This window comes from Phacochoerus africanus, chromosome 5 (genome assembly GCF_016906955.1).
Source record: "Phacochoerus africanus isolate WHEZ1 chromosome 5, ROS_Pafr_v1, whole genome shotgun sequence".
Lineage (NCBI taxonomy): Eukaryota > Metazoa > Chordata > Mammalia > Artiodactyla > Suidae > Phacochoerus > Phacochoerus africanus.
In genome coordinates this window covers 61,830,455-61,858,326 of record NC_062548.1, presented here as the reverse complement: position 1 = coordinate 61,858,326, position 27,872 = coordinate 61,830,455, and the positions used below count along the sequence as shown (strand labels likewise).

The 27,872-nt window shown below is 41.6% G+C and overlaps 1 protein-coding gene across 5 annotated transcripts in view; it reads right to left on the bottom strand.

The window, feature by feature from the left end:
- EIF2AK3 (eukaryotic translation initiation factor 2 alpha kinase 3) overlaps positions 1–27,872 on the bottom strand; it is an 83,025-nt gene that overhangs the window by 40,368 nt on the left and 14,785 nt on the right. For 4 of the 5 annotated variants that reach the window (XM_047781565.1, XM_047781564.1, XM_047781563.1 and 1 more), the window contains exons 2-4: positions 27,285–27,414; positions 3,135–3,329; positions 1,019–1,152 (exon numbers count right to left, since the gene is read on the bottom strand). In XM_047781565.1, coding sequence (XP_047637521.1) covers positions 1,019–1,152; positions 3,135–3,329; positions 27,285–27,414 — 459 coding nt within the window. Of the gene's footprint in view, positions 1–1,018; positions 1,153–1,854; positions 1,992–3,134; positions 3,330–27,284; positions 27,415–27,872 lie in introns of those variants that run through there. The other variant, XM_047781567.1, reaches the window with a different exon arrangement.

Sequence of the window (27,872 nt, the reverse complement as noted above, 5' to 3'; positions counted from 1 at the left end):
TCCAATATCAGATCTCTACTGATTGAGCCCTGGTTAGTCATTTAACTTTTTCTGAGTTTCAGTGTCCACATTCATAAAGTGATGTTTTCCCTATAATAACACACAGAAAAATCATTTAACCTACTGACACTATAATGGCTGTGACATTTAGATATAAGATGGCCCTAGAATTCTGACATTTATTACAAAATATATACTTAAGGAACATGGATCTTAGACTCTTCCCATTCTGATGACTCATATTCTGTTAAGTTGAACATCTGCTCCACTGGAGGCTGCACATCCAGCAAGCACTCAAACACTTAAGGAAACAAACTCCTACCAGGATAAAGGAGGTCAGGTTGCCAGCAGATGATGCAAAGCCCTACTCATAGTCCAGTGAATGTAGAGAAAATATCTTCTTTACTGAATTTGAGGAAACAGTTTTCAAGAAAGGACACAATTATACTGCAGCAGATTAGACAAAATCTGAAAGTCCAATTCACTTTCAAAAGATAAAGATGGGAGTTCCCGTCCTGGAGCAGTGGTTAACGAATCCGACTAGGAACCATGGGGTTGTGGGTTCAATCCCTGGCCTAGCTCAGTGGGTTAAGGATCGGGCATTGCCATGAGCTGTGGTGTAGGTCGCAGACGCTGCTCGGATTCCACGTTGCTGTGGCTCTGGCGTAGGCTAGCAGCTACAGCTGCGATTCGACCCCTAGCCTGGGAACCTCCATATGCCTCAGGTACTGCCCTAGAAGAGACAAAAATAAATAAATAAATAAATAATGGAGTTCCCTGCTGGTGGCTCAGCAGCTTAAGGATCTGATGTTGTCACCACAGCACCTTGGGTTGCTACTGTGGTGTGGGTTCAGTCCCTGGCTCAGGACTTTCCACATGCTTCAGGCACTGCCAAAGACAAAGAGTGGTATGCTTTTAAGGAAACAACATAGTTCAGAAAATCTCCACCAGAATAAGCCAATGCATTCTGGTCTGGTTTCCCTTATAAACACTGACAGCAACGTAGGTAAATACACACTTCTCATTGCCACTGCGAGGTCCAACAGCTCTCACGGTTTTCTGGGTGCGCTGCAGAAGCAGGATGTCTTCTTCTTGTTCCATTTCGTCATTATCCCATTGGCGACAACCCAAAGCTGAGCAGATGTACCTCACCTGAAAAAGCAGATAAAAAATTAGCAAAGAGAGCAAGTTACGGGAGATCAGAGACAGCGAAAGACTCTAATTTATAAAAAGTGAAAGGAAATTGAAGAAATGGGTAAAAAGTACCTACGCACTAAGAGGCATCAGCTAGATTACTGACAACTCTTCAAACGAAACATTTGCCACCAGAAAAGTCCCGATGAATATTTATTTCAGGGAATTATTTTAAGGACTCAGATAATTTCAGTCTTACTTTGGGCATTTCCGTGGAAGAAATGGGTAACTAGCTGTGACATTTTAGTGAGAACATCATTAATAAATTTCTAGGTGAGTTTAAAAGAATCAGAGTTTCCAGGGGAGCTCCTGTCAAGGCGCAGAGGAAACAATCTGACTAGGAACCATGAGGTTGTGGGTTCGATCCCTGGCCTCGCTCAGTGGGTTAAGGATCCGGTGTTGCTATGGCTATGGTGTAGGCCAGCAATTCGATCCCTAGTCTGGGAACATCCATATACTGCAAGTGTGGCCCTAAAAAGCAAAAAAAAAAAAAAAAAAAAAGAATCAGAGTTTCCATATAATAGAAGTATTTAGTTTTAAAAAATTTGAACTCTTTCTAACAGCTGTAGTATTTTAAAGGACCTCCTTCAAATCTTCATTCAAAGGAAAAGGGAGATTCTTAGGATGATGTGACCAAAATCCTCATGGAAAGAAGCATACCTGCTAGAACACCAGAATTTTGTAGCAGCACATCATCAGAGAACCAGATGATCGGGTTCAATGCGACTGTTTTACAGATGAGAATACTGATGGAAACAGAGGGTCACAAGGCCTCCTCAAGACAATACAGATGCAGGTGGCTGGAGAAGGCAGAAAAGCATCTGCAAGAGCAAGAAGGGGCTGTGGGCCTAACACTTAGACATGGGATCATTCGAGTCTGAAAAACACAAGGGTCAAGGGTCTTTTTCCTAGTCTTTCTTGTTTTAATCTTCAGTCTACGCATGAATAATTCAACTGTCAAAGTGTTAGGGGATGGAAAAGAGATCTTCGCCTTTCTAAAAAGCACGTCTTTAATTAGCTAAATCCAATAATGGAGTTATATTGTAAGGCCCAATCTTAGCAGTAGATTATCTCCTAAGGGCTAATGTTAGAGAAAGCCAAGGTTATTAACAGCATGACTTTACTGTCAGACAGATCTAAGTCAAATCTGACCTTGCAAGTTTCTGAACCTTTTAAAGTCTCAGTTTTCTCATCTGTAAAATGAGTACAAATGTTCCTCTGGGCTCCTCTTTTGACAAGCTCAGATTAGAGAAATAAATCAGTAATTATTCTTATCAGCAATTATTCTTATCATCAGGATTCTTATTCATCTTTGAAGAGTTCCTCATCCAAATGAGAATTTCAAAATGTAACCATTAGAAATACTGGGATGCTTTCAGAGTTCCTGTCATGGAGCAGTAGAAATGAATCTGACTAGGAACCATGAGGTTTTGGGTTCGATTCCTGGCCTCGCTCAGTGGGTTAAGGATCCAGCATTGCCGTGAGCTGTGGTGTAGGTCACAGACGCAGCTCGGATTTGCCATTGCTGTGGCTCTGGCAGAGGCCAGCAGCTGTAGTTTCAATTAGACCCCTAACCTGGGAACCTCCATATGCCACAGGTGCAGCCCTAAAAACTCAAAAGACAAAAAAGAAAGAAAGAAAGAAATATTGGGATGCTTTCAAATAATGCATGCAAAATGCACCCGGCACAGAGCAGACCATGTTATTAATTCTCTTCCTCCTGCTGTTCCTGGCTCTTTTGTTTATTCCGTTATCTTGGATAAATTTAGTTTCTCTTAATACTATTTCCTCCTTTTTAGTTCACAGTTCTTTTATCAAAAGAAATGACATCCTCAGCGGAAAATTTTTACAAACCTCAACCAGGAATAGTACAGTCTAAGAAATTATTTCTCTACTCCTATTTATTTTGATTTCTCCCCAAACTGAATGTTTTTACTTACCTTTCCACTATATGCACTGAGTCCGTATGTAGTGAGAGACTTTCCTCCAACCAAGACAACATCATCTCCAAATTTATAGGAAGATTCAAGAAGTGATTCAACTGTAAACGGAACTGTTTCCATACTCTCCCGGTCCCGGTCCCACTGGAAGAGGTCTCCATCCAGGGAAGGGATGATCATCTTATTCCCAAATACCTAAAAGAAAAGCTAACTTTTAAAAGGATCTTAGGAAAGGTAAAGAAGATGTGGTACATATATACAAGCAAATATCACTCAGCCATTAAAAAAAAATGAAATAATGTCATTGGCATTAACATGGATGGACTATTACAGATTATTATACTAAATGAAGTAAGTCAGAAAGAGAAAGATGAAATCATATGATATCAACTTACATGTTAAACCTAAAACATGACACAAATGCACGTATCTATGAAACAGGAACAGACTCAGACAAAGAGAACAGACCTATGGTTGCCAAGGGGGAGGTAGAGCAGGGGAAGGATGGATTAGGAGTTTGGGATTAGCAGAGGCAAACTATTATACATAGAATGGATAAACACAAGGTCTTACTGTATAGCACAGGGAACTATATACAACAGCCTGTGATAAATCATGATGGAAAAGAATCTGAAGAACATATGAGTGAATCACTTTGCTGTACAGCAAAAATGAACACGATATTGTAAATCAATTCTACTTCATTAAAATAAGTTTAAAAAATAAACAAAGGGTTTTTTTTTTTTTTTTTGGTCTTTTTGCCTTTTCTAGGGCTGCTCCTGTGGCATATGGAGATTCCCAGGCTAGGGGTCTAATCGGAGCCGTAGCCACTGGCCTACACCACAGCCACAGAAACGCGGGATCTGAGCCGCGTCTGCAACCTACACCACAGCTCATGGCAACGCCGGATCCTTAACCCACTGAGCAAGGCCAGGGATCGAACCCGCAACCCCATGGTTCCTAGTCAGATTAGTTAACCACTGAGCCATGAGGCGAACTCCAATAAAGGGATTTTTAACGGTAAGAGTAGGAACTAAGAGCTATAGTCTCTCTCCTTTTTTTTTTTCGTTTTTTTTGGGTCAAGCCCGTGGCATGCGTACGTTCCTGGGGCCATGGATCATACCTGCGCCACAGCAGTAACAACACCAGGTCCTTAACCTGCTGAGTCACGAGGGAACTCCCGTCCTTCTTTCTTTTAACAATGTTTATTGAAGGCTTACTACGTGCCAGAGACTATTCTATTGCTAAAGATACAGCAGTGAGCAAAGGAAATTGAAAACAAACAAACAAAACCCTGCCACTGTAGAACTCAAACTCTGGTGCTGGGAGACAAATACCATAATCAATAATTCCATATTCCATGTGGGTGGGAATCAGGCATCATTGCTTAAGTGATAAATGCCATAGAGGAAAAAAAGAATAAGATAAAGGAGGAATGGAGAATGTGTGCAGGGGAGGGGAGGGGACTGTCAGGGGGAAGGGGGATTAAGTTCAGGGTAGGCCCCATTCAGAAAGTAACATCTGATGGCCAACAAACACATGAAAAAATGCTCAACATCGCTGATTATAAGAGAAATGCAAATCAAAACTACCATGAGATACCACCTCACACCAGTCAGAATGGCCGTCATTAATAAGTCCACAAATAACAAGTGCTGGAGGGGCTGTGGAGAAAAGGGAACCCTCCTGCAGTGTTGGTGGGAATGGAAACTGGTACAGCCACTATGGAGAACAGTTTGGAGATACCTTAGAAATCTATACATAGAACTTCCATATGACCCCGCAATCCCACTCTTGGGCATCTATCCGGACAAAACTCCACTTAAAAGAGACACGTGCACCCGCATGTTCATTGCAGCACTATTCACAATAGCCAGGACATGGAAACAACCCAAACGTCCATCGACAGGTGATTGGATTCGGAAGATGTGGTATATATACACAATGGAATACTACTCAGCCATAAAAAAGAATGACATCATGCCATTTGCAGCAACATGGATGGAGCTAGAGAATCTCATACTGAGTGAAATGAGCCAGAAAGACAAAGACAAATACCATATGATATCACTTATAACTGGAATCTAATATCCAGCACAAATGAACATCTCCTTAGAAAAGAAAATCATGGACTTGGAGAAGAGACTTGTGACTGTCTGATGGGAGGGGGAGGGAGTGGGAGGGATCGGGAGCTTGGGGTTATCAGACACAGCTTAGAATAGATTTACAAGGAGATCCTGCTGAATAGCATTGAGAACTTTGTCTAGATACTCATGTTACAACAGAACAAAGGGTGGGGGAAAAAATGTAATTGTAATGTATACATGTAAGGATAACCTGACCCCCTTGCTGTACAGTGGGAAAATAAAAAAATTATATATATATAAAAAATAAATAAATAAATAAATAAAGTAACATCTGAGCAAAATCTAAACACAAGAGTTGGGAGTTCCCATCGTGGCAGAGTGAAAAAAAATCCAATGAGTATCCATGAGGATGCGGGTTCAACCCCTGGCCTCCCTCAGCGGTTCAAGGGTTGGGCGTTGCCATGAGCTGTGATGCAGGTCACAGATGCGGCTCGGATCCCAAGTTGCTGTGGCTGTGGTGCAGGCTAGCAGCTGTAGCTCCAATTCAACCCCTAGCCTGGGAACTTCCATGTGCTGTGGCGGCCCTAAAAAGCAAAAAGATGAAATAGGAGTTCCCATTGTGGCTCAATGGTTATAGAATCCAACTAGGAACGATGAGGTTACGGTTCCAACCCTGGTCTTGCTCAATGGGTTAAGGATCCGGCGTTGCCATGAGCTGTGGTGTAGGTCACAGACATGGCTTGGATCCCTTGTTGCTGTGGCTGTGGTGTAGGCTGGCATCTATAGCTCTGAATGTACCCCTAGCCTGGGAATCTCCATATGCCTCAGGTGCGGCCCTAGAAAAGACAAAAAAAAACAAAAATAAAAATAAATAAAATAAAAATAAAAAAATAAACACAAGAGTTATTCTGGGGAACAGCCTTTGCAAAGGCCTTAAAGGCAAAGTGGCCTGACAAAGGAAGGGAACAGGCTGCAGAGGCAGGGATGGGGGCAGGGAGAGCAAGCAGAAGACAGGAGATGATGCCAGTGGCAGCAGTAGAGGCGCTGCTGGTGGTTAGATTTGGGATATAAGTGGAAGGTAAAGTCAACAGGATTTCCTGGTGGGGTCCTTGTATGGAAGAAGCAAGAGAAAAGAGCTCAGGATGGCTCCAGAGGTTTTGACCAAGGATATCCTGCTTCCTGAGAAAGAGATAAAATCAGTACAAGACACTGGCCTTCGGGCATTTAAAAATAAATACAACTTGATTTACTTCAGCTCAATGACACAACTTATTTTTCTGACCATCAAGTCTCAAAACTTTGGAGAAGGGAACCATAAGAGAAGTATGAGTTTAAAAGACAAAGAACTCCAAACAATGTTGGTCTTAACTTAAAAAACAAACAAACAAACAAAACACCTGTATGTACTTCTTTGTTCCTTAAGCAGCAGAATCCCTTCCTTAAAGGGACCTTTTCAGTCACTAAGAGTTCTGTTGATACCCAGCGTATATATCCTAACCTCCCTCACTGCGTCCCCAGCTTTGCCCCAAACCCCTGGAGTTCTAGAGGACAGGTTGAAAACCATGATTTTAATCCACTTCTTTCCTTCATTTTGTAGTTCAAATCCTTATATCTCCTGCCTGAACTATTATAATAGCCTCTTTACAGTTCTTAACTGGAAATTTCTTCAATCTAACCTGTGCATTATCTTCTAGATTAATCTGGGAGGCAGAGTTAAGCTTGTTAAAATGCTACACAAAAATCTCCAACAGCTCTCCATTGTCTTCTTACTAAAGACCCCAAATCCTACGCCTGACATTCAAAGTCCTCTAAATATGACCTCAAACAATCTTTTCCTCCTTGTCATTCATTCACTTTTCCCCATGTGGGTGGGAATCAGGCGTCATTGCTTAAGCACGATATTTAACGTTTCTGTTACGTCACTGTCAACGTCACTTCCTCTCCCTGGAACAGCCTCCTGGCTGGAACACTGCCCACGGAAATCCTAGCTGGCCTTCAAGTTAGCATCACTTGTGCTTTTGTTTTGAAATCCAATAACTTTTTTTTTTTGTCTTTTTTAGGGCTGCAGGTGCAATATGTGGAAGTTCCCAGGCTAGGGGCCGAATCGGAGGTACAGCTTCAGCCTACGCCACAGCCATAGCCACTCGGGATCTGAGCCGTGTCTTTGATTCATACTACAGCTCACAGCAATGCCGGATCCTTAACCCACTGAGCAAGGCTTGGGATAGAATCCATGCCCTCATGGATGCTAGTCAGGTTCATTACTGCTGAGCCATGATGGGAAATTTTCAAGAAAATTTTAACAGTGTAAGTTTGCCAGCAAAAATCTTCCCATTCCTTAATACTGCACTTTTTGCTGTAACTATAAACTGAGACCCCACTACAGTCTCAAAAATTGTTTACTGTACCTCTCTGAAATATTTACCAGGTATGCTAATGTGTACACATTTATGTTTATGTAGTGGCTGTTTAAGTCATGCACTCAAACCTAGTGCCCAGATTTTGTTATCCAATTCCATCCTCCACCAAAAGAACAAAAGCTCCTGGGAGAAATGGCTGACTCAGGGCTGGGGCAGGGCAGGTATTAGATGAGACTTTAATGGCTCATCATTCTAGAAAGGAAGGATATGCACCAAAAAAGATGGAAGACCATGTTACTGATCACATCTGGAATTTAAGCACTAGAATAATTAAGTAGTGAATTCTAAAACATTGAAAAAAATAAGGAATCTGTGAGTCTATACTGATAACAAATAGATAAAATAAATAATATATGGGGCAAAAGGGAGGGCTTTTACTGAGATAAAATGCCAAGTGTCTACTGGTAAATATGAAGGGAGAGTTGGAGTTGGAAAAATTAGGATCTTGCACTCATCACAGTAAAGACTGCATCAGGCAAAAATCAGCCACGGTATTAAACCTAGGCAAAAATTTTGATGAGCAGCAGGATATTTGCATGGTCTTAAAGGGTCTTCCTACAGACTCCTTATTCATTACAAGAATTTTTTTTTTTTTTTTTTTTTTGCTTTTTATGGCCGCTCCCACAGCATACGGAGGTTCCCAGGCTAGGGGTCCAATCGCAGCTATAGCTGCCGGCCTGCACCACAGCCACAGCAGCGGTGGATCCAAGCTGTGTCTGCGACCTACACCACAGCTCATGGCAATGCTGGATCCTATCCCACTGAGCGAGGCCAGGGATCGAACCCACAACCTCATGGTTCCTAGTCAGATTTGTTTCCACTGTGCAACCATGGGAGCCCCTAGTTACAAGAAAATTTTTTAAAAAACAGAAATAGTCATTATATAGCAGAGAATTCAGACAATACCTTGACTACGTGCTCAAATGAGTGACAGACGTGATACCCTAAGAGAGGACACAGCCCCACTGAGGAACATTCTGAACTCAGTATGTACAGTGGGCTGAATCTAATCACCAGGGAGCATCAGACAAGCACAAAATGAGGAAAGATCTATTATTTTATTTTTATTTATTTTTTTGGCCACACCCATGGCATGTGGAAGTTTCTCGGCCAGGGACTGAATCTGAGCCACAACAGTTGCAATACCAAGTCCTCAATTACTAGGCCACCAGGGAACTCCCAGTTCTATTATTTTTTTTTAACTTTATAATGATTTTTATTTTTTTCACTCTAGCTGGTTTACAGTGTTCTGTCAGTTTTCTGCAGTGGTATTATTTTAAATTAAAGGGCAAAGAGACTATACTCTTCAAAAATGTCAGTGTCATAAAAGATAAAGCCTGTGGGGAAAAAAAGTCCAGATTAGGAGTGCCCGCTGTGGTGCAGTGGTTAGCAAACCTGACTAGGAACCACGAGGTTGCGGGTTCGATCCCTGGCCTTGCTCAGTGGGTTAAGGATCCGGCATTGCTGTGAGCTGTGGTGTAGGTCGCAAAGGCAGCTCAAACCTGGAATTGCTGTGGCTGTGGTGTAGGATGGCGGCAACAGTTCTGATCAGACCCCTAGCCTGGGAACCTCCATGTGCCTCCTTTAGGTGCGGCCCTAAAAGGACAAAAGACAGAAGACAAAAAAAAAATATCTAGATTAGAAGAGGCTAATGTGACAAGTAACTGCACTAGCTGACCCTAGACTAGATGCTGTTTTGGGAGTGGAGGGCACTATATTATTAGGTCAACTGATAAAACTGGAACGTGGACAGTACATTAAAGTGTCAACATAAATTTATGAAGCTGATTAATTGTCCTATGATTATGTAAGAGCCTATCTCTATTAGGAGATGAATGCAGATGCATTTAGAAGTAAAGGGCTGCAATGGATATTTAATTTATCTTTAGACATTTCAAGAAAAAAAAAGTATGTATGGGTGTTTGGAAGATAAGACACACACACACACCTCAAATGATAAAACAAACAAGGTTTGAACAGGTAAATCTTGGTATATAAGGGTTGTGGTTCCCTTTTTGTCCCTCCCCTCCCCCCATGGCTACATCACAGCATATGGAAGTTCCTGGGCCAGGGATCTAATCTGAGCCACAGCTGCAGCCATGCTGGATCCTTAACCAACTGCACCAAGTTGAGGATTGAATGTGCGTCTGCCTCCACAGAGACACTGGCGGACACTTAACCTGCTGTACCATAGCAGGAACCAAAGATCAGCTTTCTTTTTCTTTCTTTCTTTCTTTTTTTTTTTCTGGTACTACTTTTCATACCAAAAAGTGTGCAACTTTTTGTAGTTTGAAATAATTTCCAAGTAAGAGGTTAAAAAGAAAAGATACTCAAGAGCCTTGCGGGAGCTCTGTAATTAAACTCAGAATGCTATACCATTAAATTGAAGGCTCCTCACAATTCTGCATATTTAAAGATCTTCAGCTATTACTCATTATTTTAAAAAATTGGTGTTTAATAAGCTCTCAAATGCTATCGGTACGATGACATATATATACCACCTCATATTATCTTAGAGTATTAACATTATTATTTTCTTTGCTTTCTTCTAATTTTCTTTTCTTTCTTTTTTTGTTTTGTTTTTTCATCTTTTTGTCTTTTAGGGCCATACCCTTGGCATAGGGAGGTTCTTAGGCCAGGGGTCCAATCAGAGCTGTAACCGCCAACCTGCCTACACCATAGCCACAGCAACGCAGGATCAACCGTTGAGCCACGACGGGAACTCCTGCTTTCTTATTTCTTGATAATAACAGATTCACAATTTTATTTTCAAGAATTGAAACTTTTCTTTTTATCTTTTGTAAGCTGTCCAACCTGAAGCTGTCACTAAGAACAGACTTAGGGAGTTCTTGTCATGGTTCAGCAGAAACGAATCTGACTAGCATCCATGAGGATGCAGGTTTGATCCCTGGCCTCGCTCAGTGGGTTAAAGATCCAACAACTCAGATCCCAAGTTGCTGTGGCTGTGGCATAAGCCAGCAGCTACAGCTCTGATTCGCCTGGGAAACTCCACATGCCTCAGGTGCAGCCCTAAACAAAATTTTTTTTAAAAGAACAGATTTAGGTCATATATACACACTCTATGATAACAATATTATAGTATTTTAGCCAAAACAGGCTCCCATTTTAAGTTACACACCATTTTGAAAACCAAGTATTTCCTGTTCTCTACCTTCCATATTATGTTAGGTAGTCTCTATTCTATTTACTAGAACACTAAGTTCAAATTATAAGAAAGTTAACAAATAGGTATTTCAGTTGTCTGGTCTTGTCAACAGTAGTACCGGCTGAGTACAGACTGGAGAATGGTTTGCATCAATATAAGAACGAGGAAGAGGGGTTTCATGGGGCTGTAGTGAACAGATAACCTTTATTTTTATTTGTTTCCTCTTCCATTAAACAAGTTTTTTCCCTCTAAAGAAGTAGTAGATCCTTAGGGAACACAATGGCTCCTCAGTGCAACCACCCCCACCCCCCAAAACAGACAAAAATCTGTCAAACGAATAGGAACTAAAATTTATCTCTGTGTCTAAATGTGAAAGGAAACAAAGTTATCTGCAATAAAAAGTCAGGTTTAAGCAACTAAGATTTCATATGATTGACCATGTAGTGAAAAATTGCCCTATTTTACTTTTTTAATTAATTAATTTTATTATTTTTTTTTCTTCTTCAGCCACACTGTGGCATATGGAATTCCCGGGGCAGGGATCAGATCTGAGTGGAAGTTGTGACCTAGGCAACTAGACCAGATCTTTAGCCCACTGCACCCAGGCAGGGATCGAACTGCATCCCAGCACTCCCAAGATGTTGCCAATCCCGATGCGCCACAGTGGGAACTCCAAAATTGCCCTATTTTAAAAGTTAGGTCTTCTAGGGCATGATTCAAAGGGAAGAGTGCAAAACCCAAAACAATGAGAAAGCATTATGATTTAATACTCAAATCGTGTCATATTTCTGGATTATGACTTTAAAGTTCACTTTTAAATAGCTGCTCTTCCTCAATTGGCTGCTTATGAGTCATACCCATGGCTGCCGACCCGTGCACCAATCTTTGTGAAGTCTTTAAGGCCACGTCTGTGAAAACAGATGGTGCTTTTTCCTTGAGAGCCACAAGCAGTGATAGAAGCATGCAGTTCAGGTACAGAGATGACATCACCCCTCAAAGGAGCATTACCTCACCCTCCCAGCACAGGAATGAGTCACCCTGGATAGTCAGCTGCAAATCTCTTGGTATAAAAAAAATGTAGGTTATGGTGATGCATTTTCACATTCCACTGATTTGTTTCTCCAAACAGCTATTGGTTCTCATTTGCTGCCCTGCATCTCAAACTAATTACATGCCTTGCTTCCCACATCAGTCATTTATTAAAAATATAAGTTCTTATTATTTGGCTATTTTCCCCCTATTTGCTTTTTTTCCTGTTGATAATTTTAAAATAAAAGGCTTGTCAAATCAGCTAGCAAACTCAATACCAAAGATCCAACCAAGGTCTTTATCCTGCAACCAAAGCAGTTGAGTAAAGCAATTCAATTATGATTTTGGAACAACATCTAAATGGCAGAATGAATACCAGTGACACAAAATCACGGATAGCTGTTTGAAATGTGAGTGTGCGGGTAAGAACTCTATTTTCAAGTGGCAGAAGGGACTTCAACTGAGACAACAAAGGAGTAATACTAAAATGCATACAGCCAACAATAAAAACGAAAATTCATCTTATATGGAAAAAAATGTATTTTGCATTCAGTTCTTCTTTCTTTTTCTATCCAACCACCTCCTCACCCCTCCCCAAGCTCCTACCATTAGCACATACACTTTGGGATATATTCAACTTTATTTTATTTATGTATTTACTTTTGGCTCCACCCATGGCATGCAGAACTTCTCAAGCCAGGGACTGAACCCATGCCACAGCAGTGACAGGCCAGATCCTTCGTCGCTAGACCACCAGGGAACTCCCTGACTTTAACTTAGTATATTTTGGAAACATATAAAATGTAAAGAGATGAATATAATAAACCCCCATGCACCTGTCACTCAGCTTCAACAAGAATCAACATTTTGCCAAGTGCTCCCCAGTGCTCTCCACTCATCCACTACATGTATTTGTTAACAAGAGTATTTTAAAGTCCATCACAGGCATTACATCATTTCACTTATGAATATTTCAGTCTTCATTGCTGAGAAGTAACTACCATGCCAGTTACATCGAACAGAATTGAGTCATTCTCTAAAATCAACTATTTAAATTTCCCTGATTGTTACAAAGATAAACCATATAATCCATTTGCTCCAAAAAGGAATTTATTTAAACTCTACATGTGACCTCTGATTTCTTTCTTCCCCCCATAAGGGCCCCTTTCACTCCCTTTATCATGCACTGATTTACTTGGGAAACCCCATCATACAGAATGTCCCACAGTCTGGATTTTGTACGTCAATTAACTTGTTCCTTTAGTCCCTGTATTTCCTTTAAAAAAAGTGTAATTAGGATAGGAGCTGTGGGAGTTCCCCAGTGGCCTATTAGTTAGGATCTGGCGTTATCACTCCACTGGTGTGGGTTCAGTTCCTGGCCTGGGAAAGCATGCCAAGGATGTGGCCAAAATAAATAAATAAATAAGAAAGAAAGAAAGAAAGAACTGAAGCTTTGATTTGATGCATGTTCAATTTTTTATTTTTCTGTCTTTTTAGGGCTGCACTAGCAGTACATGGAAGCTCCCAGGCTAGGGGTCGAATCAGAGCTAGAGCTGCCAGCCACAGCTACAGCCATGTGGGATCTGAGCCACATCTGTGACCTAAGCTACAGCTTGCAGCAACGCTAGATCCTTAACTTACTGAGCAAGGCCAGGGAACAAACCCACATCTTCATGGACACTATGCTGGACTCTTAACCCACTGAGCCACAAAGGGAACTCCTCCTTCACCTTTCAATTTCATGTATTTCCTCTCTGATCTTTATTATTTCCTTCCTTCTGCTGACTTTTTGTTTGCTCTTTTTCTAATACTTTTAGGTGGCATGTTAGGTTGTTTATTTGCAATTTTCTTTATTTTTTAGGGAAGGCCTACATGGCTATGAATTTCCCTCCGAGAACTGCTTCTGCTGCATCCCATAAATTTTGCATGGTTGTGTTTTCATTGCCATTTGCCTAAAGGTATTTTTTAATTTCCTCTGGTCTTTTAATTTCATAACTTTCCTCCCTAAACTTCTCTTGAATCTATCACTTTACTTCATTCCAATTCCTCTGTCACCACCCTAGTCCAAGCAATCATCCCCATCTGCATTAGGTTAATCTCTTATCTAGTTTCCCTACTTCTGCTCTTGTTCCTCTTCCAGTCTATTCTCTCCAGCCATATAAAAGTCTATATAGTCATCTGTCAGTACAGTACAGGAGAAATTGGTTTCTGTAGGATTTTAGGGATTAATGTACTTTCTTCCAGATTTTCCCAACTGCTAGTTGGTGTGAATACTTCATAAATATTTGTATTTATTTATTTTTAGGGCCACACTTGCAGCATATCAAAGTTCCCAGGCTAGGGGGCGAATCAGAGCTGCAGCTGCCAGGCTATGCCACAGCCACAGCAACGCAGGATCCAAGCCACATCTGCAACCCATACCACAGCTTCTGGGCATGCCCAATCCTTAACCTACTGAGCAAGCCCAGGGGTGGAAACTGCATCTTCATGGATACTAGATGGGTTCTTACCCGCTGAGCCACAATTGGAACTCCTATAAATATTTTATAAATATAAATACTTCCATGATTAGAGGTAACTGGCTTATAATACAAATGCCTCACTATGACAATCATTTCATTCATCAGTTTCATTGAAAGTCTCAGTAAAAGAGAATGTCAAAAAAACCTTTTTCATTTTGATTATGGAGGAATCTTTCCCACTTAAAATCCTATGATGGTTTCCCCCGGCTCAAGATGAAATTCAAAATGCTTCCCATGTGTTACCCGAGCCCATGTCACCTGGGCCTGCCTCCCTCAATAGGCTCACCTGTACTGCTCTCCCCCAACCCTCACCCTGGCTGCCATGCTCACCTTCTTCTAGTGTCCTGGACATGCCATGATACTTCCCACTGCAAGGCCTTGATAATGGCTGTTTCCCCTCCCAGAGCAGTCCTTCCTGGCCTCTCTACCTATTTCTTACAGATCTTTCTCCTCTTAGGATCTCAGCTGTAGTATTATTTCTTCTGAGAAGCTTGCTGTGACCTCTGAGCTTGGCAGGTCAGGCATCCTTGCTAATCTCTCTTAGTTCCACCCTGCTTAGTGGCAGTTACCACAGCTCAGTTATGATATTTACACTATAATCATTTCATATCTGTCTCCCCAGCTGCCTCTACCCAGTGCCAAGTAAATGCCATGATGGCAAGGATCTCATCTGTCCTGGGCATGCTGTAACCTAGCACACAGCCCTGCAAGACCCCCTACCCCCTTAATGGCCAGTTCAGTGTGGGATGCACCAAGTTCAGGTACATTTGATGCTCCCTCTAGGGTCGCTTTTTTTTTTTTTTTAAGGATTTGGGGGACATTTTGTAAAATTATTTATTTATTTATTTATTTTTGGCCACCCCAAGGCCTATGGAGTTCCAGGGTCAGAGATGACATCTGAGCCACAGCTGCAACCACTGTGGCAACACCAGATCCTTAACCCACTGTGCTGACAGGGACCGAACCACATCCCAGCACTGCAGAGACACTGCCAATCCCACTGTGCTACAGTGGGAACTCCTAGAGTTGTTTACAAAGCAGTTAGGTGCCCACAATGTGCTAGGCACCTACATGATGTCTCTGAGTGATTATTCCTGATAAAGCACATTAAGAATTATAACTAGTAGAACAGAAAATGCAAACACATTGGTAAGCGCTGCAGTGTTTCAAAAGGCATGAAATACTGGAAAGAGGCCAAGAACTAAGTAAGAAGATCTAGGGTTGAGTCTTCGCTTTACTCTATTAGACAAATCTCAGAACCATTTTGAGCCCCAACTGCCTCATCTGAAAAATGGGGGTTAATAAGAATATTTATTTTATAAGGCTAAGTTAAGGAATAAATAAGAATGTATTTGATATCACTCTGCAAACTATAAAGTGCTAATCAAGCAATAGTTACATAGATGTAAGATCCAGCGCTGTTATTTTGAAACTAGAAGGTAATTCGTGCGTGTGTGTGTGTGTGTGTGTGTGTGTGTGTAGTTGTTAAAGAAAAAAGTTAAGGAATTCCCTGGTGGCTCAGTGGGTTGAGGATCCAGCACTGTCACTGCTGTGGCTTGGGCTGCTGCTGTGGCACGGGTTTGATTACTGGCCCCAGAACTTCTGCATGCCATACAAAGAAAAAAAAAGATCTCCCACTGGAACACCCCCTCACACCGTGCACAAAAATAAACCCAAAATGGCTTAAGGACTTAACTGTAAGACAAGACATCATTAAACTCCTAGAAGAGAACACAGGCAAAACATTCTCTGATATCAACAAATGTTTTCTTAGGCCAGTCTCCCAAAGCAAAAGAAATAAAAGCAAAAATAAAACAAAGGGACCTAAACAAACTGACAAGCTTTTGCACAGCAGAGGAAACCATTAAAAAAAAAAAAAAAAAAAAAAAGACAACTTACAGAATGGGAGAAAATAGTTTCAAACAATGCAACAGACAAGGGCTTAAGCTCTAAAGTATACAAACAACTTAGACAACTCAACAGCAAAAAGGCCAACAACCCAATGGAAAAATGGGCAAAAGACCTGAATAGACATTTCTCCAAAGAAGATATACAGATAGCCAACAAGCACGTGAAAAAATGCTCAACATCACTGATTATTAGAGAACTGCGAATCCAAACTACCATGAAATACCACCTCACACTAGTCAGAATGGCCGTCATTAATAAGTCCACAAATAACAAATGCTGGAGAGGGTGTGGAGAAAAGGGAACTTTCCTGCACTGTAGGTGGGAATGCAAATTGGTACAACCACTATGGAGAACAGTATGGAGGTACCTTAGAAAACTATACATAGAACTACCATATGACCCAGCAATCCCACTCTTGGGCATATATCCAGACAAAACTTTCCTTGAAAAAGACACATGCACCCGCATGTTCACTGCAGTACAATTCACAATAGCCAAGACATGGAAACAACCTCAATGTCCATCGACAGATGGTTGGATTAGGAAGATGTGGTACATACACACAATGGAATACTACTCAGCATAAAAAAGAACAAAATAATCTCATACTAAGTGAAGTAAGTCAGAAAGAGAAAGTCAAATACCATATGATATTACTTATATCTGGAATCTAATATATGCACAAATGAACCTTTCCACAGAAAAGAAAATCATAGACATGGAGAACAGATGTGTGATTGCCAAGAGGAAGAGGGAGGGAGTAGGATGGATTGGGAATTTGGGGTTAATAGATGCAAGCTATTACCTTTGGAATGGATAGGCAATGAGATACTGCTATACAGCCCTGGGAACTATGGCTAGTCACTTATGATGGGGCACGATAATATGAGAAAAAAGAATGTATACATGTATGTGTGACTGGGTCATCTTGCTGTACACTAGAAAATTGACAGAACACTGTAAACCAGCTATAATGTAAAAAATAAAAATCATTATAAATGATAAAAAAAAAAGATGTCCCAACACTGCTGTGTTGAAGAAACACTTTTGGGGGGTTTGTTTTTCAATTAAAACATTAAAACTACCATGGTAGGCTGAGTAAAAGAAGCTTATTTACTGAGTGTAAAGGGCTCCTGGGACTCATACCTCAAGGATTAAGGAGGGGGCATCATGGCTAACAACCAGTTAGAGATTATGGGGTCTTTCAGTACACCTAAGTATTGGTCAGAGAAGGCATCCTGTGTGATGTGCTTAAAAGGAAAAGGAAAGCAGGAAGGAAGGGAGGGAGGAAAGGAGGGAGAAAATGTAGAAAAAAAAAAAAATCCTGAAGTGATTTGGTGTTTATGATCATCAAAGACTGTGAATTACTAAGAGTAGTGAGATACCAAGTAGGTAACAATTACTTCATTCCTTCTTTCCTTAACCTATAGTTAAGCTACAAAACAAAACACCTCAAGGAAAACCACCAGATTAACTTTTTAGTACTTTTTTGCATTCATGGTAAAAAATGCAGATTTTAGCAACTACCTCTACCTTCCCTTAAATATACATTCACTAAGTAGATAAAACAAAGTGCACAAGAAGTCAATTTCCTATGAAACAGAGTCAAGTTGATTTCTCACTTGGCAAAATGTGTGCTGGAATAATCGATTTGGTTCACAGCACTGCTTTCAGCCACGCGAAGGGATTAATAAAACAAAATTAAATCAAAGCACTGTTCCATTTCTGTAATTAAAAGAGAAGCAATTAACACAAGCAATTATTTAAATACTGACTTGCTCCATGGTTGACAGTGACTTTGCCAAAGACACTGCCATCTCAAATGGTGTTCATCTTAGGCTCAAATTGTACCAGTTTATGCATGAATGAAAAACTGCAAAATGACCAGACATCTTTCAATATAAGTTGGAGGACCTTTAAGAGATTATGGATCATCTTTTAATGAAGTAATACTCAAAAATGTCTGTGAATGGGCCCTTTGGGAATAAATTAAGTAGTTATTAAAAGTGTACTCTTAGGGACATTCAGCTTTTGGAGTTCCTTCTGCGGCGCAAAGAGATCAGCGGCATCTCTGCATCATCAGGACACAGGTTTGATCCCTGGCCCAGCAGTGATCCAGTGTTGCCACAGGAACTCCATCTGCCACAGGGTGGCCAAAAGAAAAAAATAAAGAAAAGGGACATACAGTTTTTGAAGGCATGAGCCCACTGTGTCCCCCTTGGCCTGGCAAAGCAACAAAACTACTCTTTTCTCCTTCGCCCCCTGCCCCAAAAAAGTGTACTGTTTTTGGAGTTCCCCTGTGGAACAGCAGATTAATGATCCAGCATTGTCACTGCAGTGGCTCTGGTCACTACTGCGGCGTGGGTTCAATCCCACACCTGGGAACTTCTGCACGCCACAGGCTAGGCCAAAAAACCCAACAGACCAAAAAAAAAAAAAAAAGCATACACTTTAAAAAGGACCCCCAACCCCTCCAACCTCTGAAGGCCCTTCTTAACAAACACAGTCTGATGCGGATGTGGAGGCTGGAAAGCTCCGGCCTCCTAGTTGTCTGTCTCTGCACCTGTCTGAAACAGAAAGGCCGTGTGTGTCCCTTGGGGAGGAGCATGCCTAAAATAAAACAAAACAAAACCCCGAACTCTAACTATAGACTTATGATAGAGATGTTTGTTCTTTTTAAGAGGAAAAAAAGAGAGAAAAGGACATTTTAACAGAAAAGTGAAACAAATAACAAATACAGTATTTCTAAAGGAAAGATATTGTCTAAGGACAGACTAGTTATATATACACAATTATACAATGCATTCCAAAATAGATTAGGAAGCTCTCTGTATTTCTGAGTGTGTTCCAAGACACAGAGAGGTAGATACAGTTCAAAGATATTATGTCTGCTTGGATCTGGCGGGTTGTGATCCAAATGCCAACCAGAGACGCCGACGTAAAAGCTATGCCAATACGTCACAACACAAAATTTTAAGACCATCAGGGAGGAAGGGCAGCCAGATCTCCTTGGGCTTTTTCAAGGTTGAACCTGCATATAAATTACCAGAGGAAAGCAAATCAGATTCCACCTCAGGTGATCCTTCTGAAAATTAAAAAACAAACTGCTTAGCTACTATCAGCAAGTATTAGGCTTAGAATGTAGGGCACATCTGTTAAAGCTAACAGAGTAAACCTTCAGTTCATCATTTAGTCTAACACACAGTTTTAGCTTGGCTTATATTAGCATTCTTTTGAGGAAGTTTATAAATACCTGGTCAAGAGGAAAGAGTGGCAAATCAGACATGTGTCCCAAGGCACCTCCTTCCTGCAGCACACAATTCATTCTAAACATAAGGTGAAACACTTGTTCTGGTTTTTTCAATTTTTTAATTTTTTTATTTTTTGTATTTTTAGGGCCGCACCCGTGGCATATGGAGGTTCTCAAGCTAGGGGTCTAATCAGAGCTGTAGCTGCCAGCCTACACCACAGCCACAGCAATGTGGGATCCAAGCTGAGTCTGCAACCTACTCTACAGCTCACAGCAACGCCGCCGGATCCTTAACCTACTGAGCAAGGCCAGGGATCGAACCTGCATTCATGGATACTAGTCAGATTCGTTTCCGCTGAGCCATGAAAGGGAACTCGGAAACACTTGTTTTTAATGGAATTGTCAGTCCCTCTTATCCTCTGGGAACTTATTTTTTTCCTTGACAGAATCAAAACATGACCAAAGCAACAGAATAAACTATTTGATATGCCTTTTGGATGGGAAAAGTTTCAGGGAATTATCAGAGCAGGCTGAGAGGCAATGAGATAAGTACCTAATGGTCATGAATCTGTGCTACTTTTTTAAGGAATCCTTAAATGTAGGGGAAAAGGGAAGTTAAAAAAAAAACTCCTCTAGTTCATTCATGTAGCCTGAGTCCTGAAGTTAGGACAATCATTCAAAATGTGATCCAATCCCATAATTTTCTAGGAAAGGGAATTAGAGCTCTACTCAATGAAAGAATTTCACCAGGTCACATAGCCAGTTAACTGCAGGATCAAGGCCCAGGACTGGGAGTTCTCATTGTGGTGCAGTGGAAACCAATCTGACTAGTATCCACGAGGATGTGAGTTCGATCCCTGGCCGTGCTAAGTGGCTTAAGGATCCAGCGTTGCTGTGAGCTGTGCTGTAGGTCACAGACACAGCTCAGATCCTGAGTTGCTGTGGCTGTGGTGTAGGCCGGAGGCTGCAGCCCTAATTCGACCCCTAACCTGGGAACTTTCATATGTTGCAAGTTCGGCCCTAAGAAGCAAAAAAAGAAAAAAGAGAGAGACCAGGACTGAAGCCTCTCAATTCTAGGGCTTCCTCCAGAACACACAGCCTAGAAATTTCCTATGCTGCTTTTACTTTATTACTGCAGCAAAAGTACATGTGATCCATAACCAATTCCTCTATCATTAATAACTTAAATATTTCTATAGAGCCTATCAAATCCTTTATCCTTCTGCTTCTTCCCATGAGATTAACAGGTCACTTTAATAATCACTACACAGGAAATACATCTTCTCTGGCCTTCAAGGTTTAATTGGGTTCATCTTCATCCCACTCTTGGTGACAGTTCAGAGAAACTGACATTCTAACAGAGGGGTCTCCAAATGGAGACTTCCTGTCACCTGGGTGGCTCCTGTTACATCTTCCCTAGTTCCTTCTAACCACTATACCTAGCCTATACCACCTGTCCCAGCAAACACTGAGCTTCAGATAGAGAAAATTAAGGAGCTCCCACTGTGGCACAATGGGATCAGCAGAGTCTTGGGAGCACGGGGATGCAGGTTCAACCTCTGGACCAGCACTGCCACAGCTGCGGCTTACATTGCAACTTCAGCTTGGACCTTATCCCTGGCCCAGGAACTCCAGATGCCAAAGGGTGGCCAAAAAAAAAAAAAAGATATAGGAGTTCTCATCATGGCTCAGTGGTAATGAATCCGACTAGTATCCATGAGGACATGGGTTCCGTCCCTGGTCTCGCTCAGTGGGTTAAGGATCCAGCATTGCCAGTAGCTGTGGTGTACGTCATAGATGAAGCTCAGATCTGGCATTGCTGTGACTGTGGCTGTGGTGTAGGCCTGCGGCTGCAGCTCCAATTCAACCCCTAGCCTGGGAACTTCCATATGCTGTGGGTGTGGCCCTAAAAAGACCAAAAAAAAAGAGAGAGAATTAACTATTTCATAAAAAGGTAGGGACCATTATAAGATAGTCTACCAGATGTATTTAGCTTTTTTAGGGCCACTCCCACAGCACACGGAAGTCCCCAGGCCGGGGGTCAAATTGGAGGCACAGCTGCTGGGCTACCTCACAGCATCACAGCCACAACAGTGCGGGATCCGAGATGCATGTATGACCTACACCACAACTCATGGCAACACCAGAGCCTTAACCCACTGAGCAAGGCCAGGGATCAAACCCAAATCCTCATGGATACCAGTTGGATTCGTTTCCATTGTGCCACAACAGGAACTCCTACCAGCTGTATTTAGAAGGGTCTCGTTACTCTGTGCATACAACTCGGGGCATTTCAAATAGGAGTTTTTGTTCCTCTTTTGGTGGTGTTTTGTCCAGCTTCTGAACACGACTTTTAGACAATGAGTGACACACACCTTGCTGTATAACAGATGCCTCGAGCTCACCATACAGTCCTCTCTCCTTGTTAATGTTTATAATACCACAAATACTTTTATATTATTTCTATTATATACTAGATCAAAGTTCTCAAATGTGGTCTCTGGACTCTCTTTGAGGTGCAGAGGATCAAATGGTTTTCATAATCATGCACTATTTGCCTTTCCCTGAGGTGATATTTGCATTGATGGTGTATAAGCAACAGTGACTACAACTGCTGGGGCCTTATCCCGCATCGAGCACAAAACTAGCAGTCCTGGGAGCCTCACTGTCAGACACTCACAGCAAAAAAAGAAAAAAAAAAAAAAAAAAACCTCACCCCAGAATGTTCTGACGAAAAAGAAAAGAAAAAAGAATGTTCTGATGAAACAATAAAAATTAATTTCATTAAATTGTGACCTGAAGAGTTCCTGTCATGGCTCAGCAGGTACGAATCTAATATCCATGAGGATGCAGGTTTGATCCCTGGCTTCGCTCAGTGGGTTAAGGATCCCACGTTGCCATGAGCTGTGATGTAGGTCATAAACGAGACTCAGATCTGGCATTGCTGTGGCTCTGGTGTAGGCCTGAACTACAGCTCCAATTCGACCCCTAGCCTGGGAACTTCCATATGACGTGGGTGCAGCCCTAAAAAGACAAAAAAAAAAAAAAAAGTGACCTGAGTATCTATCTTTTCACTATCCTGCACAACTAATCGGGTGTACATCAAGCACTTCTGCCACAAACTGAAGCGTGCCTTGAGGAAAACTCTTGCGTGGCTGAGATTTTGAGCTGAACTAACTAGTGGCGCTGCTCACGAAGCTTCATTAAGTAGAAAAACTGAGAGAAAACCTATGGTTATGAGACTGGGCATTTGTCAGACATTTCTCAAAAAAAAAAAAAAAAAAAGCAAACCATCCACTTCAAGGAAAACAACTGACCCTGTTAGTGACAGTTTTCAAATGAAAATTAGAATTTTAGAAAAAGCTGTATCTACCCCTGTGAGCTTGACAGCTTCCTAGTATTTAAAGACTCTTCTGAGGAAATTAGTGATGACAGCCAAAAATTTGAGTTTAAAAAAATATTCCATAAGGAAATATGTCAACATTCAACATTGGGAAGGTCTGTGTAACTCAGGGAATTAATATTTTCCAAAGGCTGTTAGAAAATAATGCATGAGTAAAAGGCAAGACAGACCAATGGATGTGAATGGAACAGAATATAACTGTTCACTGATGTGGTTTCAGATTCCACGTGCAATTAACCTTTAAGAAACTTCCATTTGTTTTCTGGTGTAATATCAAAAAGAATGGCCACAATCATCCAAAAAGGCTACTAAAATACTCTCTTTTTCCAACCCCACATAGATTTTCTGCTTCATACAGCTCAACCAAAACAACAACGCAACAGATTGAATGCAGAAATATAAGAGAATCAAGTTGTCTTCTATTAAACTAGAAATTAAAGAGACTTGCAAAAATATAAAACAATGCCACTTTTCTCATTATTTTTTGAGGAAATGCAGTTATTCTTCATAAAAATGTTCTTTATGCTACATGCATTGGGTTCATTTCTTTAATGATTTCATAACTCTTTTTACAATTTGTTTTAATTTTTAATATGGCTTAAGTCTAGATAGATGGAATCCACAGAGGAAAAAGCTCTTTGGAGCCCTTCATAATTGTTAAGAATGTAAAGGGTTCTGGAGTTCCCATCGTGGTGCAGTGGAAACAAATCCAACTAGAAATCATAGGTTGTGGATTCAATCCCTGGCCTTGCTCAGTGGATGAAGGATCTGGCATTGCCGTGGCTATGGTGTAGGTCGCAAATGCAGCTCAGATCCCACATTGCCGTGGCTGTAGCGTAGGCCGGCAGCTGTAGCTCCAATTCGACCCCTAGCCTGGGAAACTCCATACGCTGCAAATGCAGCCCTAAAAAACAAAACAAAACAACAACAACAAAAAGAATGTCCTGAGACCATAAAGTTTGAGACCCACTGTACAGGATGAACAGGAGGTACATACAAGACAGGGAAAGAGCTCCAGAGCAGGTGGAATGGAGTACAGGCAGGCAAGCCTGGTTCAATCCCAGCTCTATCATCTGCTCAGTCTGTGATTTCAAACAAATAACTTCTCTAAGTTTTGGTTTCTTCTTTCATAAAATGACACCAAGCATACCAACCTCAGGAGGATGGCTGTGAGGATTATACTGTGTAAAATGCATCACTTACTACAGCTTTGGGAACTTTGTTCTCATTGACATATCTACACAGGGAGTTCCCACCGTGGCTCAGAGGTAACAAAATCCACTAGTATCCATGAGGATGCGGGTTCCATCCCTGGCCTCATTCAGTGGGTTGAGGATCCAGTGTTGCCAAGAGCTATGGTGTAGGTGGCAGACCTGGCAGTACTGTGGCTGTGGTGTAGGTCGGCAGCGGCAGCTCAGATCTAACCCCTAGCCTGTGAACTTTCATATGCTGTGGATGTTGCCCTAAAAAAAAAAAAAAAAAAAAAAAAAAGCCAAAAAAGCCCAAAACAAAAATAAAATATTTCCACAGTAAAGACACAGTCTCAAGAAATGGTCCCCTCGACTTGGGGCAGAAATAAAACCTAGTAGAAATCTGTGTGGGTATAAAGTAGAAAATGAAAATCTAGATAATACAAAGAGGTCTCAGGGTTCTTTTCCTGCAATGGAAGGTGGTCGGTGAACTTTTCATTTCTTGTGTAAAGGTAATACAAACTTTTAAAATATGTTGATGATTCAACATTTCAAAGCATTCTACCCAAAGGATCAAGGATTGAGGGTGAGCGGGAAGAAGGACACTTAAAACAAGAGAGCCCTGGGAGTTTCTGTTGTGGCTCAGCGCTAATGAACCTGACTAGTATCCATGAGGATGTGGGTTTGATCCTTAGCCTTGCTCAGTGGGTTAAAGGATCCGGCATTGCCATGAGCTGTGGTATAGATTGCAGACATGGCTCAGATCCCTCGTTGCTGTGCCTGGGATGTAGGCTGGCCGCTACAGCTCTGATTTGACCCCTAGCCTGGGAATTTCCACATCCTATGGGTTCGGTCCTAAAAAGACAAAACAACAACAACAACAAAAAAAAAACCCACAAGAGAGCCCCAATAAACCACAGAAAATGGTAAGGATTGGGGATGAGGAGAAAACTGAACTGTAGTTCAAAAAAACAGCTAATGTAGATAACGAAATATAAATATATAAATGAATACAGCTAATTAAAAAATAGCTAATTGCTATTGTAAGAAAATCTACGAGTTCAACTAGCTGTTTATAAATTAAGCACTCTCACCAGCACTCAGGTTACTATAACTATTTGTCATACCATGCAATGTATCTTTCTGTGAGTGTGCATGTTTTAGTTTGTAACAACACACATGCTTTGTACCACCACAACACACTGTACTATTACCTCAGATGGAAACAGCTTACAATCTTCTGATTTTGCCCATCACCTTTTATGTCTAGTTGAAAAATAAAGCAAAACATGCATACCCGAGCATAATCCCAGCAGAACACAAATAAATGAATTTTCAGTTTGAGTGGTAATCCATGACTATCCCACCCAATTCAAAAATTTTAATGTAATTTACAAAGTGCAATTTATATGAATATTTCACAATACAATAGAAGCTCATGATTCTCAACAGATGTTTTCAGTATATTGTCCAATAAACAGTGGGCACTCTGAAAGTCCAGTCAAAAAGAGCACATAGGGAGGTCCTGTTGTGGCACAGCAGAAATGAATCTGACTAGTATCCATGAGGATTCGGGTTTGATCCCTGGCCTTGCTCCGTGGGTTAAGGATCCAGCACTGCCGTGACCTGTGGTATAGGTCAAACTTGGCTCAGATCCTGCATTGCTGTGGGTATTGCTGTGGCTGGCAGCTGGAGCTCTGATTCCACCCCAAGCCTGGGAACTTCCATATGCCACGGGTGAAGTCCTAAAAAGCAAAAAAAAAAAAAATGAGCACACAGTGAGTATGGCGGTTAGACAGTGTCATCACTCAAGAACCTGCCTGGGTCCTCCAGAAAAGAATCCAAGCTGGGAATTCTAGAGAGCGGATGGGTCACTGCTAGCAGTTTTCCCTTCAGAAAACTCCATCCTGTAGTTCCCAACAGGGCTCAGCAGTAACGAACCTGACTACTATCCATGAGGATGCAGGTTCATCCCTGGCCTCGCTCAGCAGGTTAAGGATCTGGCATTGCCGTGAGCTATGGTGTAGGTAGCAGATGCGGCTCTGATCCAGGGGTGCTGTGGCTATGGTGTAGGCCAGCAACTGAAGCTTCAATTTGACCCCTAGCCTGGGAACTTCCATATGATATGGGTGTGGCCATGAAAAAAAAAAAAGGGAGAAAGAAAATTCTGTCGTCACTGATCAGGTCACCCTCAAGCCCCTCGAGTTAGGTATGTCTTCTTCAAACTTGAGCCCAGCTAAGAAGCTTTTTGAAAGGGAAAGACTGATGATGAAAGGGAAAAGAGTACCCTGGGGAGTAGCCTACAGGGACAACCTGAGCAGGCAGAAGGCTGAGGGAATTCTGGAAAACAAGGGGATCTTCCAAGTGACAGCCTCAAAGAGGGACTCACTTTAAATAATTTAAACAAGAGGGTCAAGCTCCAGAAAAGGAGAGATTTAATCTGTCAGAATCTAGACTCAAAGTGAGGACAATAAACTTCCCTCATTTAACATGCCCACCCTGCCCCTCATGAAGGTAGGCAGTGTCCTTACTTTACTGATGGAGACACTAGCGCTCTGACGGCCTAAGTCACCTGCCCAGGTTTTGGAGATGTTTTGGAGTCAACGGCCGGAGTAGCCTTGGAAGCAAGGTCTCTTTTTTCAGCAAATAATCCAATTTGTCTAAAATTGCACTCCAAGAAAATTTCAGATGAATTACGGTTCCAATGAGGAGGTACAGCTGAGGGAACATGTAGGGACTCGTTTATGGGCTTTTGCAGCATGGGTTTCTAACTATTAAAACACAGTGAAATCACGTATATTTGTTTTATTATTTCTAGGGACCTTGTAATAATGGTAATAACAATAACAGGAAGAAGAAATGAAGATCATGTTACAGCTCAGATAATGAGTTATATTGATATAGTGGATAGTTATCTTCAACTACTCATTTTCATACCCAAAATAATCCTAAGAGGTAGGTGACATTACCCACCTTATTTTACAGGAGGGGACCTAAGGCACAGAAAAGTTAAGTAAATGCCCCACAGGAACACAGTTTGTCAGAGACAGACAAGGCCGGACACCTTAGGCAATCAGACCTTGAATCTCCATTCTATAAGCAAATACATTAATACCAGTGATTGCTCATTTTAAGTAAGTTTCCCAGTCAGTGTGTAATAGAAAATTCTTACCTCTGGTTTGCTAAGGCTGGATGACACCAAGGACCCGGATCCCACGTCCAAATCCCACTGCTTTTTACCATGATTCTCAGGATCCAAGGCAGCAATTCGGCCATCCAAAGTGCTGATAATCACTAGTGATCTGTAAAGTGAAACATTAACGGGACAGAGTTAAAAAGAGATCTAAGACCTGCACTTAAAAGAAAACCAGCCTCAGGAGTTCCCTGGTGGCTCAGCAGGTTAAGGACCCAGCACTGTCACTGCAGTGGCTTGGGTCACTGCTGTGGCGAGGGTTCGATCCCTGGTCCTGGAATTTCCACATGCCACACATACAGAAGAAAAGAAAAGAAAAGAAAAAAGAAAAGAAAAAAACAGTCTCTCCCCAGGCCTCCATCTGTGGGAAAGGGAGGCCCACTTCCTCAGGACATTGGTGGTCTGTCCACCACTACCTGTCTTTAGCCCTCCAGGGCAATTGCATGATGCCCTTCATCTGTTTATGTCACTTATAAAAAGCCCCAGACTCCGAGGTCACCCCTCATTCTCACACTCTAATCCCATTTGGAACTCAACATGCCTTGGTCTGTCCCCTCCTCTTACGTT